The sequence below is a fragment of the Alosa sapidissima genome, chromosome 24 (assembly GCF_018492685.1).
Source record: "Alosa sapidissima isolate fAloSap1 chromosome 24, fAloSap1.pri, whole genome shotgun sequence".
Classification (NCBI taxonomy): Eukaryota; Metazoa; Chordata; class Actinopteri; order Clupeiformes; family Clupeidae; genus Alosa; species Alosa sapidissima.
The window spans coordinates 1,539,768-1,559,629 of NC_055980.1; the positions used below are offsets into that span (position 1 = coordinate 1,539,768).

At 43.0% G+C, this 19,862-nt stretch overlaps 1 protein-coding gene across 1 annotated transcript in view; it reads left to right on the forward strand.

The window, feature by feature from the left end:
• Positions 1 to 19,862, forward strand: part of ccdc57 (coiled-coil domain containing 57) — a 148,691-nt gene that overhangs the window by 81,240 nt on the left and 47,589 nt on the right. The window contains exons 12-13 of the mRNA XM_042082781.1: positions 13,726 to 13,896; positions 13,988 to 14,088. Of these exons, the coding sequence (XP_041938715.1) occupies positions 13,726 to 13,896; positions 13,988 to 14,088 (272 nt within the window). The remainder of the gene's footprint in view (positions 1 to 13,725; positions 13,897 to 13,987; positions 14,089 to 19,862) is intronic.

Sequence of the window (19,862 nt, forward strand, 5' to 3'; positions counted from 1 at the left end):
TTCTGTAATTTCGGCTTCATTGAAAATGAGGGCTTCCCTCAATGACCCTCCGAGAATAAATAAAGGTTGAATGAATGAATGAATGCAGGCTTGCCCAAAATAAAGGCATGTGGTTTGCGCAGCCTACAGTAAATAACAGACCCGCCAGAATGTGCGTTATGATGCTTTTTTACGAGCAAGATGTTTTTGGTACCCTACGCACACTGCATGTTCTTAAATAACAATGATCATCAGTAATATTCGACCATTAATTTGGGTAAATGGGCAAGCGTGACCACCTTGATTGGCTGATTGGCTGATGATTGTAACGCGGGCATGATTCCAAACACCTCCCTTACGATGATGAGTGACAGGTCTCAGAATGCGTGCGCTACACAAGGACGGAAGATGATGAATAACTGGGGCCGTAGGCTATTCACAAAGGCTTTTATCTTACTACTAGGAGTAGGCTACTCCTAAATCGCACTTAAATATTTTAGATTGGAGTTTTCTCTTAAAAGTTATTCACAAAGCCTTTCAGACAACTCCTAAACTAGGAGTGAGTCTTCGTGGCTATGGATGACGTCATTACTCATGCACGAGCTTGACTGAAGTGACCACCTTGATTGTCTGACGATTGTAACGCGGGAATTCCAAACACCTCTCTTCCGATGATGACTGACAGGTGACAGGTCGGAGAATGCGTGCGCTACACAAGTAGTGCGAAGGACGGAAGATGATTAATAACTGAATAAAAAGGCCTAGCCTAAATGAATAAAGAGTAAGGCAAAACAAATAGCTTAGTAGCCTAATGAAACATAGGCCTATGAATTGATGCAGTAGCCTACCTTTGCAACATTATTAAATTAATCTGTCACCATATCCCTAGGCTACGTTTGCAAAGAGGAGAAAATTTTAATTTGATTCAAAATGAAACGTTACATTTCATTTACATGTTAACAATGAGTAGTTTTGGTTGTTGTTGGTGGCGTTATTGCATCCCTTTTATGAATGCAAAATTGTTCCCTCGCGATTGGAAGCTCCTGTTGCGCATAGGCTATTTCAAAACATCGCAACGTAAAATGCCACAAAAAAGCTGTTTATGAATAGGTCTTAGTGAGTTAGGAGTCCTCTCGACTTAAGCTGTCCCAGACTTAGGTGCTACTTTTAGGTCTAAAATGCTTCGTGAATTACTTTTAAAGTTAGGAGTGACACGCCCATTATTTTTAGGAGTTGCTCCTAAATTCGCCAGTTAGGAGCTACTTTTAGCCTTAAAATTCTTTGTGAATATGGCCCCTGAATAAAAAGGCCTAGCCTAAATGAATCAAGGCAAAACAAATAGCCTAGTAGCCCAATGAAACATACGGATTGATGTAGTATCTTGTAACATTATTAAATTATTCTGTTACTATGCCTACGTTTGCAAAAGAGAACATTTTAATTTGATTCACAATAATGTTACATTTAATTTACATGTTGACAATGATTAGCCTAGTTTTGGTTGTTGTTGGTGGCGTTATTGCATGTTAGTTATGCCTACAATGCAAAATTGCTTCCTCGCGATTGGAAGCTCCTGTAGCTGCATAGGATTTCAAAACCGCAGGTTTGTGAATAGGTCTGTGAGTAAGGAGTCCTCTTGACTTCTTTTAAGCTGTCAGAGGTGGGAAGGTGTGATTTTTTGGGGGAAGGGCCGGATTAACTGGGCACAATTGTCTGATGGCCCCCCTTCCCCCCAGCCAACGTGAATTGGGTGGTTAGTTAATAGGCCTATCGTGAAGATTTTTCCTGCCATCTAAGGCACGAGCGCATCTGTGAGGCCAAGCCTCACCAAGTAGCTCGTTTGTTTACAACTAACATTCCATTTAATTAAACTGCTTTATAGGCTATGCCGAAATAGTTTTCAACATTTTGAATATTAGTGTCGGGTGAATTGAAATGTTCTCAAAGTAGCCTTATGGCTGAAAGCTGCTTGGGACACCCCCCCCCCCCCCCCCCCGTCAAGCAATATAACCATACAAACGCGCTTCCTGCACTCATTGTTTCAAAAGGAGTAATTTTGGCTTTGTCAGAACTGAAGAGCTGTGGACGGCACGGCACGCCCAATGAAAATAAATTAACGCAACGCAACACAACACAACACAGACCCCCGCTTCTCTCGCGTCAGTCACTGACATGAACGAAACACAGAACCCGCTTCTCTCACGGCAGTCACTGACAGTAACCTAGAATAAATGCATGGGGAAAAACACTTCCCCATGACAAAGACATCGTAAAACACTGAAAGTTAATATTTTGTCACTAGCAACATTTATCTGTCCTTTGTCAAATGTATTATGTTCCAAGTACCCTATGCGTAATTCTGCTTCATAAAGTTGAACAAATACATTTGCTTATTTCACAGAAAAATATAAATAGCCAGTCTACAGTGCAGAGTTGGTAAGTTATGGTAGGCGAGGGGAAATTATTTCTCTTGCAGCTGAGTAGCCTCAGGTGCGCACGTTGACATAAGGCCGAATATGCAAGCGCCAATGAATCGTGCTCTCACGACAATCGCGCCGTTAAACTTACATCACTCTAAGTTCGCCTTCAAGCAAGGAAAACGATGATTTGAAGACATCTGTTTCGTTGGAAGGGCAAGGGGTAGCAACAGGGCAACACAGAGACAGGCCCGATGGCAGGGCTGTTATGAGAGTATTAAAATATGGGATATTCTACGGGAAAACATTAAAACGGCAAGACAGCGGGGAAAGTTAACATACATGATAAACACGGAAAAAGTTGGCATGCATTGTTTCGGTCCCCGTGCACAGGGATTATTTTTCATAGGCTACTATTAATCACATATGATTATTTGTGAAATTGTGCAAACAGGCGCAACACATTTGAAAAGGAAGGACTGGTAGCATGCAAGCTCACGGGAAGATTGATTTAAGAATGTTATCACAAAGTGTGTGGCTGTGGCGCGGGCGGAAGACAGTTGGCAGGGGAGGGTCATGTCTTTTTTAACAATTCTGTCGGAGGGTCATTGAACAATTTCTAGCAGGCAAGAGAGGGTCATGCAACTTCCAACTGAAGCACTCAAAATTCCTCCGGTGGCCCCTTCAATAAATTACGATCAGTCCCTAGATTGCTGCTGGGCTATATGTCTTCTGTTAACAACTCACTGTCAAACGCATAGCCTATCTCGCGGTTGCATCCATTACAAACATGCAATGTGAACGTCTGGGATTGGGGAGAGCACTAAATGCTCTACTGAATAAGCACGAAGTCAAACCTTTAAATGAAAAACACTCTTTAATAATCCAAAAAAAATAAACCGCTAATGAAGTAAACTTGTGACCATCAAAAATAGTTTATCACTCGTAACTCCGTGATACCAGGACGTAACAGGAAGGCATTTGGCTGAGCAACGGAGGTTAATATGCTCCATGTTTTGTCCAAATGATGACTGTCTATCATCGTTGCACTCGGAGATAACCGGAATGTTTCATTCGTCCCCGTTTCAATCGTCCCGGTTGTACCTACTCAAAACGCAGATAGAACCTTATTATTCTAAGGTAGCGAAATAGCGTTCAGCATGATTCATGCCCAATTAATTCCCCCTGTTAAAGTGTTCGCCTTTGTAGTTTGGTTTCCTGATAGCCTGTGATAAACGGCTTATGGCCAAATATGTGAAAACGTGAAAATACAGTAGGCGATAAACCCGGAAAAAGTTGACAGTGATTTTTTCATAATCACTTTGGAGGGTCATAGAAAAATTTATTGCTGGCGAGGGAGGGTCACGTCTTTTTGGACTAATGCTCCCAAAACTCCTCCGGTAGCCCCTTAAATAAATAACGAACAGTCCCTAATGAAGTAAACTTGTGACCATCAAAAATCGTTTATCGCCTGTAACTCCGTGATAACAGGACGTAACAGGAAGGCATTTGGCTGAGCAACGGAGGTTAATACTCTATATTTTGTCCAAATGATGTCTGTCTATCATCGTTGCACTCGGAGAAAACCAGAATGTTTAATTTGTCCTGCGTCTCTACGGCTGCAAACGGGATTCACTTGCAGTTAACCAAATATTTCTTTATTAGGGCAGGGCAGGCATATTTCTGGCTATTACATTATTTCTAAACCAGTCTGCTAAAGTCTGTAGTGAAGTCTGTGTAGGGTTTTCCAGGCTCCATTTCTTTTTACGAGACACCCTGCTCACTTGAGCCATCTACCGGTTGTTTGGGTTGTTGCAGCGTCTCACTGGAAAAATACAAATTAAAGTTGCGTGATACCGCGTGATCCCACGCGCGGACCGCGAGTGAAGCTGGCAAAGTCGAAGCACTGCCCACTGTACCTTAAAGGGACGCTCATTTTCAAAGCATTGTCATCAGTGGGTATAAATATCACGTTTCGAGAGCAAGACTTCAGTTTCAAGCTACAGACTCGTGCAACAGCCTCTTGAACACTAACCTCTCTGTTTTTGGAGTATGCTTGCATGATTTGTTTCATTTCCTCACAGTCAGAGGTATTGGATTGAGAAGCATCAGAGACAACTCTTTTCAAATACTCACTCATCTCATGTTCAGCTTTGGAAATGTATGACAAGATGTACATCAGACAGGAATAAGGGTTCAGGATGAACTGAATATCAATGTTTGCATTCCAGGCCCTTAACAAATGTTCATTATAGCCATTAATCCAGCAGTCCTTTGGTTGACGTTTCATTACCAGCACACTGGACGTTGTTAATGAACTGACACAGTTTAGGTATTCCTCATAGCCTAAGTTGCATTGGGCAAGTAGCTGTGGGATGCTTTCAAATGATGTTGTTGGATTATTCAGCAATTCCCATAAAGGCCTCAGCTTAGTTTTGGCGTCTTCAGGAGACATGGAAGAGCGGTCATGATCAGATTCATCGTCAGATTCGTCCATGAGCTCTGCTGGCATTGGGCGTGTTATAAATGTGCTCTCGACAGGCTGTTTCGGAAATCCAAACCGACAGTGCTTATTTCCTTTCTTACATGACTTGGAGTGCCTTTTGCTGTGGGTTTGCACCTCTGTCACTATTTTGAAAAGCTCAGGGTCTGTATTTGGGTCAGGCAGCTGACATGTTATGTACTTGTCCACAAATTCACACATTTTCTCATCTGGGTCCTCCTCAAATACAGGTGCGTTGTTACACCAAACCAACATATGTATATGAGGCGAACCTCTAGCTTGATACTCCACTCGAAAAAAGTAGTCAATGACCTCAACGATGGGCTGTGCTGGTGACAAAATTAGGTGTCTGAGAAGTGCATCAACACGCTTGTCAAACATGCGCATGGTGGTGACAGGGTTGCTACGTAGAATCTCACATTTTGATGCCCAGTCGAGCTCAGAAAAGTCAACCTGCTCTCCTTGCTGTGCCTTTATTGTTTGTATGACCTCTGGCCATCTCATTTCGGCAGCACTAAATGTACAGAAGAATGTTGGGGTACCCAGCTGGCGAAGCATTGCAAAGAGGTCTCTGAGGGGTTTTTTCCAGTAGGCATCTACCTCGCAAATAATTTAACCATTTAAACTATCCACCTATTTAACTGTTCAGTCATTCCAACTATATTAAACATCATCTACCTAGTTCAGTCATTCCAACTATATTGAACCTCATCTACCTAGTTCAGTCATTCCAAATATATTAAACCTCATCTACCAAGCAAATAATTTAACTATTTAAACTATCCACCTTTTTAACTGTTCAGTCATTCCAACTATATTAAACCTCATCTACCTAGTTCAGTCATTCCAACTATATTAAACATCATCTACCTAGTTCAGCCATTCCAACTATATTAAACCTCATCTACCTAGCAAATAATTTAACCTTTTAAACTATCCACCTATTTAACTGTTCAGTCATTCCAACTATATTAAACCTCATCTACCTAGTTCAGTCATTCCAACTATATTAAACATCATCTACCTAGTTCAGTCATTCAAACTATATTAAACCTCATCTACCTAGCAAATAATTAAACCTTTTAAACTATCCACCTATTTAATTGTTCAGTCATTCCAACTATATTAAACCTCATCTACCTAGTTCAGTCATTCCAACTATATTAAACATCATCTACCTAGTTCAGTCATTCCAACTATATTAAACCTCATCATGTTGGTTGCCAATGGTAGCACATCATCTGTTTTAACAATATATTTCACACCATATGTTTTGCATTTTCATGCACTGGTAATTCCCTGGGTAACGCTTTAGAATAACATGTGCTTATTAGGCGTTAACAGTGCATAATAAGCAGTTAACAATTCATAACTAACAGCTAGCTAACTGTTCATAACATTAAGTAACTGTTAACATGCAGCTTGTAAGTGTTTATAAGCAGCCTTTTAAGTTACTTACAAGCATATTTGTTAACAGTTGACGTGCAGCCTGTAACTGTTAACAAGCAGCATGTTAATGCTAGTTAATGGTGTATAAGATAAAAGGGTGGATAACTAATACGCTTATAAGACCTTTCTTAACCTTTTGTAGTAAATTTTGCAGCCCCCCAATCTAAAGCGAGGTCCACGTAGCCTATAGTTCCACAAGCCCAACCTTCTATCTCTATATATTTACTGTATCTATCTATCTAACTCGGTTAAGCTGTGAGAAATGCACCTTCAAAATTGCTGCAGCGAGCAGGATTTGAACCCCGATCTCCTGCGTCGTGAATTGCCGCGCTACTTACTGAGCCACATTCCTACCTATTATAACGACGAAATTGTTAATCTTGATTCTATATTCCGATAATGTTCTATATCATACAAGTTATGTTTTTTACAAATATGTTTCTGATGGAAAAGTGGTGTTTCATTTCCATAATCTTTATTGAGCGAACGCATAAAACAGTCAGTTTGTCAGCAGTCTAAAGATATTATGCCAGATTTGTATAGTTTGGTTACCTAGCAACCGAGGCTTATAGACGACAAGTGGGTGCGTTCAAAGTCTTGTAACGTTTGTGGAGAACTACGTTCGCAGACATTCATGGAAAACTGAAGGCAAACTGAAACATGTTTCAAATCCATCGCGAACGTTCGCCTAATGTTTGCGACTTTGAACGCACCCACTTGTCGTCTATAAGCCTCGGTTGCTAGGTAACCAAACTATACAAATCTGGCATAATATCTTTAGACTGCTGACAAACTGACTGTTTGATGCGTTCGCTCAATAAAGATTATGGAAATGAAACACCACTTTTCCATCAGAAACATATTTGTAAAAAACATAACTTGTATGATATAGAACATTATCGGAATATAGAATCAAGATTAACAATTTCGTCGTTATAATAGGTAGGAATGTGGCTCAGTAAGTAGCGCGGCAATTCACGACGCAGGAGATCGGGGTTCAAATCCTGCTCGCTGCAGCAATTTTGAAGGTGCATTTCTCACAGCTTAACCGAGTTAGATAGATAGATACAGTAAATATATAGAGATAGAAGGTTGGGCTTGTGGAACTATAGGCTACGTGGACCTCGCTTTAGATTGGGGGGCTGCAAAATTTACTACAAAAGGTTAAGAAAGGTCTTATAAGCGTATTAGTTATCCACCCTTTTATCTTATACACCATTAACTAGCATTAACATGCTGCTTGTTAGCAGTTACAGGCTGCACTTCAACTGTTAACAAATATGCTTGTAAGTAACTTAAAAGGCTGCTTATAAACACTTACAAGCTGCATGTTAACAGTTACTTAATGTTATGAACAGTTAGCTAGCTGTTAGTTATGAATTGTTAACTGCTTATTATGCACTGTTAACGCCTAATAAGCACATGTTATTCTAAAGCGTTACCATTCCCTGGAATTGCGTTTTCTAGTTACAGTGCATGAAAATGCACTGTACTGTTCTTTCTAGGCTTCTTATTACAGTGCATGAAAATGCACTGTACTGTTCTTCCTAGGCATTTTAATATTCTTCTTCTTCTTCTAACGCAGTTAATGCAGCTTCAACCGTTTAACGTAGAAACTTCATTCAAACTATGTTACGTAGGTCTTACTTAGGACATGTGGGCTTTGTATTTTTCATCTTTGTAACTTTTATACTTTTTAAACTATTAATTAAAAACTAGTCAAAATTTCCCCATAGACTTAACATGGGCTGATGACATCACAATAGAGCCGTTAAGCAATTAGAATCCTATGGCAGGTGTTCGGGCCACCTGCATCAACTGTCAGTTTCTCAGGCTTTAAGCATGTGTGGGTACCTGATCTGCACGGGTTACCAGATCTGCATGATTACGTCACAAAATAAATAAAATACATTCTGATTGGTCTATTAGCCGTTGCACTTCCAGAATTTCATTGGTCAGAATGTTGTTTGCTGTTCGATAATTCGCCTGAGTTTATTGTTTTCTGTTGAAGGACCCAACGTACAGGAAGGAACGCAAGTGTCTTTGAAATATTGAACTAGCCGGCAAGCCGCCCAATCACCCAAACACCGATAGGCTATACCTACCGTTTTTGTAATATAAAAGTCTCATTCTCTTAATAAGACTACACATCTTGTTCAACTGTTTCCTCTGTCCACAACATAATTTAACCATTTAAACTATCCACCTATTTAACTGTTCAGTCATTCCAGCTATAATAAACCTAATCTAGGCCTACCTCGCAAATAATTTAACCTTTTAAACTATCCACCTATTTAACTGTTCAGTCATTCCAACTATATTAAACCTCATCTACCTAGTTCAGTCATTCCAACTATATTAAACCTCATCTACCTAGAAAATAATTTAACCATTTAAACTATCCACCTATTTAACTGTCCAGTCATTCCAACTATAATAAACCTCATCTAGGCCTACCTCGCAAATAATTTAACCTTTTAAACTATCCACCTATTTAACTGTTCAGTCATTCCAACTATATTAAACCTCATCTACCTAGTTCAGTCATTCGAACTATATTAAACCTCATCTACCTAGAAAATAATTTAACCATTTAAACTATCCACCTATTTAACTGTCCAGTCATTCCAACTATATTAAACTTTGTCTACCTAGCAAATAATTTAACCTTTTAAACTATCCACCTATTTAACTGTTCAGTCATTCCAACTATATTAAACCTCATCTACCTAGTTCAGTCATTTGAACTATATTAAACCTCATTATGTTGGTTGCCAATTAGCACATCATCTGTTTTAACAATATATTTCACACCATATGTTTTGCATTTTCATGCACTGGTAATTCCCTGGAATTGCGTTTTCTAGTTACAGTGCATGAAAATGCACTGTACTGTTCTTCCTAGGCTTCTTATTACAGTGCATGAAAATGCACTGTACTGTTCTTCCTAGGCTTCTTATTCTTATTCTTCTTCTTCTTCTAACGCACTTAATGCAGCTTCAACCGTTTAACGTAGAAACTTCATTCAAACTATGTTACGTAGGTCTTACTTAGGACATGGGTGCTATGTATTTTTCAGCTTTGTAACTTTTATACTTTTTAAACTATTAATTAAAAACTAAGCAAAATTTCCCCATTGACTTAACATTATGATTATGACATCACAATACGGCCATTAAGCAATTAGAATCCTATGGCAGGTGTTCGGGCCACCTGGACCAACTGCCAGTCTCCGGCTTTAAGCATACAAACTGGCCCTATTAAGACTACACATTCTGTTCAACTGCTTCCTCTGCCAAAAACTGTTTCAAAATAAAAGTCCTCACTATAATATTTTACTGTTAAACAATTTAACCCTTTAAACTACTGAACTTTTTAACTGTTTAGCCATTGTAACTGTTACTGGTCATCAACTATGACTCCTACCCACTGTAGCTAGTTAGCTAAGTTAGCTAAGTAACATGGTTAGCATAGTTAGCATGCTAGCATGTTAGCATGCTAGTTAGCATTTTTAGCAAAACTGCTTAAAATGGTTAGCTAAGTCACATGGTTAGCAAAGTTAGCATGCTAGCATGTTAGCATGCTAGTTAGCATTTTTAGCAAAACTGCTAAAAATGATTAGCTAAGTTAGCTAACTCACATGGTTAGCATAGTTAGCATGCTAGCATGTTAGCATGCTAGTTAGCATTTTTAGCAAAACTGCTAAAAATGATTAGCTAAGTTAGCTAAGTCACATGGTTAGCATAGTTAGCATGTTAGCATGCTAGTTAGCATTTTTAACAAAACTGCTTAAAATGATTAGCTAAGTTAGCTAAGTCACATGGTTAGCATAGTTAGCATGCTAACATGTTAGCATGCTAGTTAGCATTTTTAGCAAAACTGCTTAAAATGATTAGCTAAGTTAGCTAAGTCACATGGTTAGCATGTTAGCATAGTTAGCATGTTAGTTAGCATAGTTAGCATAACTACTAAAAATGATTAGCTAGTTCAGTCATTCCAACTATATTAAACCTCATCTACCTAGTTCAGTCATTTGAACTATATTAAACCTCATCATGTTGGTTGCCAATTAGCACATCATCTGTTTTAACAATATATTTCACACCATATGTTTTGCATTTTCATGCACTGGTAATTCCCTGGAATTGCGTTTTCTAGTTCTTATTCTTATTCTTCTTCTAACGCATTTAATGCAGCTTCAACCGTTTAACGTAGAAACTTCATTCAAACTATGTTACGTAGGTCTTACTTGGGACATGGGTGCTATGTATTTTTCAGCTTTGTAACTTTTATACTTTTTAAACTATTAATTAAAAACTAGTCAAAATTTCCCCATAGACTTAACATGGGCTGATGACATCACAATAGAGCCGTTAAGCAATTAGAATCCTATGGCAGGTGTTCGGGCCACCTGGACCAACTGCCAGTCTCAGGCTTTAAGCATACAAACTGGCCCTATTAAGACTACACATCCTGTTCAACTGCTTCCTCTGCCAAAAACTGTTTCAAAATAAAAGTCCTCACTACAATATTTTACTGTTAAACAATTTAACCCTTTAAACTACTGAACTTTTTAACTGTTCAGCCATTGTAACTGTTACTTGTCATCAACTATGACTCCTACCCACTGTAGCTAGTTAGCTAAGTTAGCTAAGTAGCATGGTTAGCATAGTTAGCATGCTAGCATGTTAGCATGCTAGTTAGCATTTTTAGCAAAACTGCTAAAAATGATTAGCTAAGTTAGCTAAGTCACATGGTTAGCATAGTTAGCATGCTAGCATGTTAGCATGCTAGTTAGCATTTTTAGCAAAACTGCTAAAAATGATTAGCTAAGTTAGCTAAGTCACATGGTTAGCATAGTTAGCATGCTAGCATGTTAGCATGCTAGTTAGCATTTTTAGCAAAACTGCTTAAAATTATTAGCTAAGTTAGCTAAGTCACATGGTTAGCATGCTAGCATGTTAGCATGCTAGTTAGCATTTTTAGCAAAACTGCTTAAAATGATGAGCTAAGTCAGCTAAGTAACATGGTTAACATTGTTAGCATGTTAGTTAGCATAGTTAGCATAACTGCTAAAAATGATTAACTAAGTTAGCTAAGTCACATGGTTAGCATACTTAGCATTTTAACATTGTTAGCATGCTAGTTAGCATTGTAACTTGGTTAGCATTATTATCTTTGTTAATATAGTTAGCATAACTGCTAGCAAACATTAGAGCCATTCCAAGTGTCAGTTATCGTCAACTATCTACCTAAATAATTTAACCATTTAAACTATCCACTTATTTAACTGTTCAGTCATTCCAACTATATTAAACCTCATCTACCTAGCAACCAATATAGTTTGTTTTTACTCTGTATGATATTTTACATCATATTTTTGCATTTTCATGCACTGTATTTCCTTCAGGAAATGCTTTTCTAGTTCTTCTGATTCTTATTCTTCTTCTAACGCACTTAATGCAGCTTCAACCGTTTAACGTAGAAACTTCATTCAAACTATGTTACGTAGGTCTTACTTAGGACATGGGTGCTATGTATTTTTCAGCTTTGTAACTTTTATACTTTTTAAACTATTAATTAAAAACTAGTCAAAATTTCCCCATAGACTTAACATGGGCTGATGACATCACAATAGAGCCGTTAAGCAATTAGAATCCTATGGCAGGTGTTCGGGCCACCTGGATCAACTGCCAGTCTCAGGCTTTAAGCATACAAACTGCCCCTATTAAGACTACACATCCTGTTCAACTGCTTCCTCTGCCAAAAACTGTTTCAAAATAAAAGTCCTCACTATAATATTTTACTGTTAAACAATTTAACCCTTTAAACTACTGAACTTTTTAACTGTTTAGCCATTGTAACTGTTACTTGTCATCAACTATGACTCCTACCTACTGTAGCTAGTTAGCTAAGTTAGCTAAGTCACATGGTTAACATAGTTAGCATGTTAGCATTTTTAGCAAAACTGCTTAAAATGATTAGCTAAGTTAGCTAAGTCACATGGTTAGCATAGTTAGCATGCTAGCATGTTAGCATGCTAGTTAACATAGTTAGCATAACTGCTAAAAACAATTAGCTAAGTTAGCTAAGTAACGTGGTTAGCATAGTTAGCATGCTAGCATGTTAGCATGCTAGTTAGCATTTTTAGCAAAACTGCTTAAAATGATTAGCTAAGTTAGCTAAGTCACATGGTTAGCATAGTTAGCATGATAGCATGTTAGCATGCTAGTTAGCATTTTTAGCAAAACTACTTATAATGATTAGCTAAGTTAGCTAAGTCACATGGTTAGCAAAGTTGGCATGTTAGCATGCTAGTTAGCATTTTTAGCAAAACTGCTAAAAATGATTAGCTAAGTTAGCTAAGTCACATGGTTAGCATACTTAGCATTTTAACATTGTTAGCATGCTAGTTAGCATACTTGGTTAACATTATTATCTTTGTTAACATAGTTAGCATAACTGCTAGCAAACATTAGAGCCATTCCAAGTGTCAGTTATCGTCAACTATCTACCTAAATAATTTAACCATTTAAACTATCCACTTATTTAACTGTTCAGTCATTCCAACTATATTAAACCTCATCTACCTAGCAACCAATATAGTTTGCTTTTACTCTGTATGATATTTTACATCATATTTTTGCATTTTCATGCACTGTATTTCCTTCAGGAAATGCTTTTCTAGTTATTATTCTTCTTCTAACGCTTTTTCTGCGTTTAATGTGGCTTCAACTGTTTAATATAGAAACTTCATTCAAACTGTGTTACGTAGGTCTTACTTAGGACAGGTGTGGAATGTATTTTTCATATTTGTAACTTTTATACTTTTTGAACTATTAATTAAAAACTTTTAAAAATTTCCCCATAGACTTAACATTGGCGATTGACTTTTAAACTGTCTACTTTTAAACTATCAACTTTTATTAAGCTGTGCAACCACCATGTCTGTCCTAGCGTCATTTTCATGCACTCGTAATTCCGTGGAATTACATTCTCTAGTTCATAGAATATTCTTTACTCCTTAAACCCCCTATCCTAGAAAAAAGTCCTAAAACTTTCATCCCTGTCCTCAAAACTGAACTTTCAAATATTTATTTTGTTTTGTTGAATTTGTATCAGCTTCAGCTAAAGTAAAAAGTTATAATGTGGCCTTGGGGGGTAATCAGATTTTTTACAATTTTTGTATTTTATTAATAATATAATACGTAAGCATATTCATATTTCAGATATAATGTCAAGTCAGTACGATATATTTCTATAGTATACAGAATGACACCAAAACGAGTAGTTTTAACTTGTTTTAACAGCCTTTGCTACAGTAAGTACCATTATATTTGACATCAGTATAAGACAGTTGTTATGGCACTTCCACAGATAGAACAGAGGATACCCATACCATGGAAGAAGAAATGAAAGAACTGAAAGCCAGGTGCTTGTACATTGATGGCTGCTTGGAAGAGGGCTCTACGACAGCCATACCTACACTCAATCCTACTGCCTCTGAGAAACTTGTGAGCCATATCAGAAGTCTAAGGAGCACCATAAGTAAATCTACCTCTAATAAGTCTGTTTGAAATGTTTTTTGAGTTTACGGTATTGCCTTACTTATGGTCTAAAAATCTTTTGCTTTTTCCAGATAGACTTCAAATGGAAAAAGGATCCAATCTTGCAGCACTGAAGGAAAAACAAGTCAGGATAGCAGTTCTAGAGACTGCTGTTGGCCATTTTCTGCAAAAGGTACGTACGTAATTGTAACTTCCTAGTTAATTCACAAAATATTCTGCTTTGAAATAAAACTATTTGAAAGGTTGCTTGCTTTGTGAAATGTTATTGAATTTGCTTTATAGATGTTTAGATTTGTTGTCTTGCATCTTCTTATGACTACCGAGAATGGTGTGAGTCTAAGTAATTGAATTAATATTAAAATATGAATAGTAAAATAACAAAATATGAATAATAACATATTTATATTGTAATTAATTTTTTTAAATATTCAATTTTCAACTTTTCTCTACTTTACAAAAGTTGAGTTCAGTTTCAGTTCAGGTTCTTGTGTTCTGCCTTTTCTATGTATATTTTGTGTGCCTTTTGTCAGACACCAAACAGGACGAGGACCACAATTGCGTCACGTTCAAAAGTTTATTTAAGGGTTGGGGGTTTCAGGGGTTCCGGGGGGGGTACAGGAGTTCCAAGAGTCTGCGTGTGTGTGTTCCCCCAGTAGCCGAACAGCGAAGGCAGGAGCTGGATGATCCGGGAAGTCCTGGGGGAAACACACACACAACAGCAATTGAAACGAAGCAGCAGTACAGTCAAGGACTAGGCGGTATTCGTAGAAGAGGGACGGAAGGCAGGTCAAGATTACCGGGGCTGGAGAACACAGAAGTAGTCGAGCGGGTCCGGGATCACAGGCAAAGAGTCAGAGGCGTTTTCAATAAACAGGCAGGTAACTGGTGCTGGTTGCAGACGATCTGACAAGTGTGGACTGAAAAGCAAGGCTTTATATAGAGGGCATGATGAGTGGTGAATGCAGTGCAGCTGGTAGGTAACGAGGGTGAGGCAGAGCAGAGCAGGAACAGGTGGAGGTCATCAGACTTCAATCAGCACGTGTTACCAGGCAGAGAGAGAGCTCATGACAGAACCCCCCCCCTAAGGGACGGCCCCAGAAGTCCCCAAGAGTGACACCACGTCGGGAGGGCGGAGGGGAGCCGGTGGAGGGCTAGAATTCCTCCGAGCGGTCCGAGTGAACATCCTCATCCTCGGAGGGAGCTGGAGGGTCGTGGACAGAAGACGGGACAGGTACCGAGACAGGGTCAGGGTCAGGCACATGACAGGAAGCCGGGCGGGCAGGACGGTTAGGGACCCCTCTGGGGCGGCCCCTACGGATTGCAGGTTGATCAGGATGCAGACGGTGGAAGTCGGCCATGAGTGTCCGGTCCACAATCCGACTGGCTGGCACCCAGGTTCTCTCCTCAGGTCCATAGCCCTCCCAGTCGACGAGATACTGGAGGCCCCTACCTCGCCGTCTGGACCGAAGCAGGCGTCGAACGGTGTACACCAGCCCACCGTCAACGAGGCGAGGAGGAGGAGGAGGAAGCGGCACGGGGACCAGCGGGCTTTCATGCGTCGGCTTGACTTTCGAAACATGGAAAGTAGGGTGCACCCTCATGGAGGTTGGCAACTGGAGCCGGACTGCGGTTGGGCTGATGACCCTCTGGATAGGGAACGGGCCGAGGAATCGAGGTGCCAGTTTACGCGATTCCACCCGCAGTGGGAGATCCTTGGCTGACAGCCACACCTTCTGGCCAACACGGTAGGCGGGTGCCGGCGATCTTCGGCGGTTAGCCCCAGTGGCATAGCTGACAGCTGACTTGAGTAGCGTGGCACGAGCTTGTGACCAGGTACGACGGCAACGGCGGGCATAGGCGAGGGCAGACGGGCAGGACACATCTCCTTCCTGGCTGGGGAACAGGGGGGGCTGGTAGCCATACACACACTGGAAAGGTGACATACCAGTGGCAGAGCAGGTGAGGGAGTTGTGAGCATACTCTATCCACATCAGTTGTTGTGCCCAAGCCTGGGGTTTGCGAGAAACCATGCACCGCAGCGCCTTCTCCAGCTCCTGGTTTGCCCGCTCGGATTGACCATTGGACTGGGGGTGGAACCCAGAGGTGAGACTCACTGTGGCCCCTAGAAGACGGCAGAACTCCTTCCAGAATGTAGAGGTAAATTGCGGGCCTCGGTCAGAGACAACATCCCTGGGCAGCCCGTGTAGACGGAAGACATGATCAAGAACAGCCTGGGCAGTCTCTCTGGCAGATGGCAGTTTAGGGAGGGGAATGAAGTGTGCCATCTTGCTAAACCGGTCAACCACAGTGAGAATGACAGTCATCCCACCTGATGGTGGGAGGCCAGTTACAAAGTCCAAGGAGACGTGGGACCAGGGTCGTGTGGGCACAGGCAAGGGCTGGAGTAAACCAGCGGGGGGCCGAGTGGAGGACTTGTTCTGATTGCAGGTGGGGCAGGCACGGACGAATTCTCGGACATCCCTTCTCAAAGACGACCACCAAAAGCGCTGGGCAAGGAGATGGCAGGTGCGGGCGGAGCCCGGGTGGCAGGCAAGGCGGGAGTTGTGTCCCCACTGTATGACCCGGGACCTCAAATTATCTGGGACGAAGAGACGACCGTCTGGGCATGCACTGGGACTGGGATGGTCACGGAGGGCCTCTTGAATTTCCTCCTCGATATCCCAGGTCAGGGCAGCTACGACGCAGGGATCGGGCAGAATTGATGCAGGTTCCTGGGAAGGGGCGTCATCCTTATGAAACTGACGGGAGAGAGCGTCCGGCTTGGTGTTCCGAGAACCTGGGCGGTATGACAGGGTGAAGTTGAATCTGGTGAAAAACAAGGCCCAGCGGGACTGTCTGGGGTTAAGACGTTTGGCATTGCGGATGTATTCGAGGTTTTTGTGATCGGTCCAGACCAGGAACGGAACTGTGGACCCCTCCAGCCAGTGACGCCACTCCTCCAGGGCAAGCTTGACAGCCAACAGCTCACGGTTTCCAACATCATAATTGCGCTCTGCAGGTGAAAGCCGGCGAGAGAAAAATGCACAGGGGTGCAACTTGTTGTCCTCCTCTGCCCGTTGAGAGAGTATGGCCCCGACTCCCACGTCTGAGGCATCCACCTCGACAACGAACTGCCGGTCTGAATGCGGCATCTGGAGGATGGGGGCAGTGGTGAACCGGGCCTTGAGGGTATGAAAGGCTGTGTTGGCCTCTGGGGTCCAGGAAAAGGGGTGTTTGATGCTGGTCAGAGCTGTGAGGGGAGCGGCGACGGAGCTGTAGTTCCGGATGAATTTCCGGTAGAAATTGGCAAAACCGAGGAATTGCTGCAGCTTCTTCCTATTCCCCGGAACTGGCCAGGAGGTAACTGCCGAGACCTTTGCGGGGTCCATCTGGATATTGCCTTCAGCGACGATGTATCCCAGGAATGACACAGTCTGAGCATGGAACTCGCATTTCTCCGCCTTGACATAGAGAGAGTTCTCCAGGAGCCGTCGAAGAACCAGCTGGACATGACGGGTGTGTTCGGACAGAGTTCTGGAGAAAATTAAGATGTCGTCCAGGTACACGAAGACGAATTTATTCAGCATGTCCCGCAGCACATCATTCACCAGCGCCTGGAATACCGCTGGGGCGTTGGTGAGGCCAAATGGCATTACCAGGTACTCATAATGGCCGGTGTGGGTGTTGAATGCTGTCTTCCACTCGTCACCCTCCCTTACTCGCACTAGGTGGTAAGCATTTCTAAGGTCCAGTTTGGTGAAAATAGTGGATCCCTGGAGCAATTCAAAAGCAGAGGTGAGTAAAGGCAGAGGGTACCGGTTCTTCACTGTGACATCATTCAGACCTCGATAATCAATGCAGGGGCGAAGAGAACCATCTTTCTTTCCCACAAAGAAGAACCCGGCACCAGCAGGAGAGGAAGACGGGCGGATGAGTCCAGCTGCCAGGGAGTCCCTGATGTAATCCTCCATAGTTTTTCTTTCAGGAGGGGATAGTGAGTAGAGGTGACCTTTGGGTGGAGCAGTCCCAGGGAGGAGATCAATGGCACAGTCGTACGGACGGTGTGGGGGCAGAGATGTGGCTTTGGTCTTGTTGAACACCTCTCGGAGGCCATGGTAACATTCAGGGACATTAGAAATGTCGTGGGCAATGCTGGGGGGTACTGAGCCGGGGGGCAGCGAGGCAGCACGCAAACAGGTCAGGTGGCAGGCATTTCCCCACTCTTTCACAGTTCCGGAGGCCCAATCGAGGTGAGGATTGTGGAGACGGAGCCAAGGGTAGCCCAGGATTAGGGGTTGACCTGGAGAGCTGAGCAGGTGGAAGCGGATGGTCTCTCGGTGGTTTCCTGACACCATCATTGAGATGGGGGCTGTGATGCTGGTAACTGTGCCAATTGCGTGACCGTCCAGGGCCCGGGCTGGAACAGGAGTGGACAAGCGATGGCTCTCCAAGCCCAGCTGACGAGCAAGTCCTGTGTCAATAATGTTTGCTTCTGCGCCAGAGTCCACCAGGGCTGCCAGGGTGTGGGTGGAATCAGACAGGTGAAGACAGACTTGGATGAGGGGTTTACGGCTGATGGAGGGCTGAATGTTCATTGAGCTCATCCGGATTCCTCCTACATCTGGTGAGCTCCGGCTTTTGCTGGACAGGTGGCGACTCGATGACCATCACCACCACAGTACAGGCACAAGTTGGAGGTGATGCGTCGCTGGCGCTCTGCAGGGGTTAGGGAGGTGCGGCCGATCTCCATCGGTTCAGACTGGTCCGGCTGGCTAGATGGTGTGGCAGGTGCGGACAGAAGGGCAGTTGGGACACTCCGTGTGCTGGTGGATGGACTCTGGCGCCCTCTCTCATGACGGCGGGCCTGGATCCTGCGGTCGATGCGGACAGCCAGAGCAATGGCTTCATCAAGAGTGGGGGGTTGATCATGGGAAACCAGCTCGTCCTTTATGTAGTCCGCCAGGCTGTGGAGGAAAGCATCCACCAATGCTTCCCTGTTCCAGGAGCTTCGACTTGCCACGGTTCGAAAGTCGATGGAGTAATCCGCAACAGTCCTTCTGCCTTGGCGAATACTCATCAGGATCCGAGATGCCTCGGCTATTGTGGATTCCAAATCGAATACCTTGAGCATCTCCTCTGCGAATAGGTTGAAGGTTGCACATGCTGGGGTCTGGCGCTCGAACTCCGCCGTTCCCCAGAGTCGAGCTCGGCCCGTCAGGTGAGTGATCACGTAACCGACCCTCGCCCCTTCAGTGGCAAAAGTCCTGGGTTGCAGGGTAAACTGGACACGGCAGCTCGTCAGGAACGCCCGTACCTGGGTTGGGTCGCCGCTGAACCGCTCTGGATTGCCGATCCTGGGTTCTGGGGCTCCGGCAGCCACGGTAGCAGTGGACTGGGCAGGAGACTCGGGTGTTGGGCCGGTGAGCAGGCTGGCTGGGGCTGGGCCGGTGGGAGCAGGCAGAGGAGAAAGGTTGGTGAGAAGTTGAATGATCATTGCAAGTTGTTGCTGTTGCTGCTGGAACTGCTGACGCTGGCTCAAGCCGGCTTGAAGTAGGGAGGCAATGTCAGCAGTGTTGCGGTTTACCTCTCTCTCTGTCTCTTCCAGGCGTTGCATGGCGGTGGGTGGTTCTGGTTCGTCGGTTTCCATGCTGGTTCGACCGTGCGCTGGGTCCATGTTTGGTCAGATCGTACTGTCAGACACCAAACAGGACGAGGACCACAATTGCGTCACGTTCAAAAGTTTATTTAAGGGTTGGGGGTTTCAGGGGTTCCGGGGGGGGTACAGGAGTTCCAAGAGTCTGCGTGTGTGTGTTCCCCCAGTAGCCGAACAGCGAAGGCAGGAGCTGGATGATCCGGGAAGTCCTGGGGGAAACACACACACAACAGCAATTGAAACGAAGCAGCAGTACAGTCAAGGACTAGGCGGTATTCGTAGAAGAGGGACGG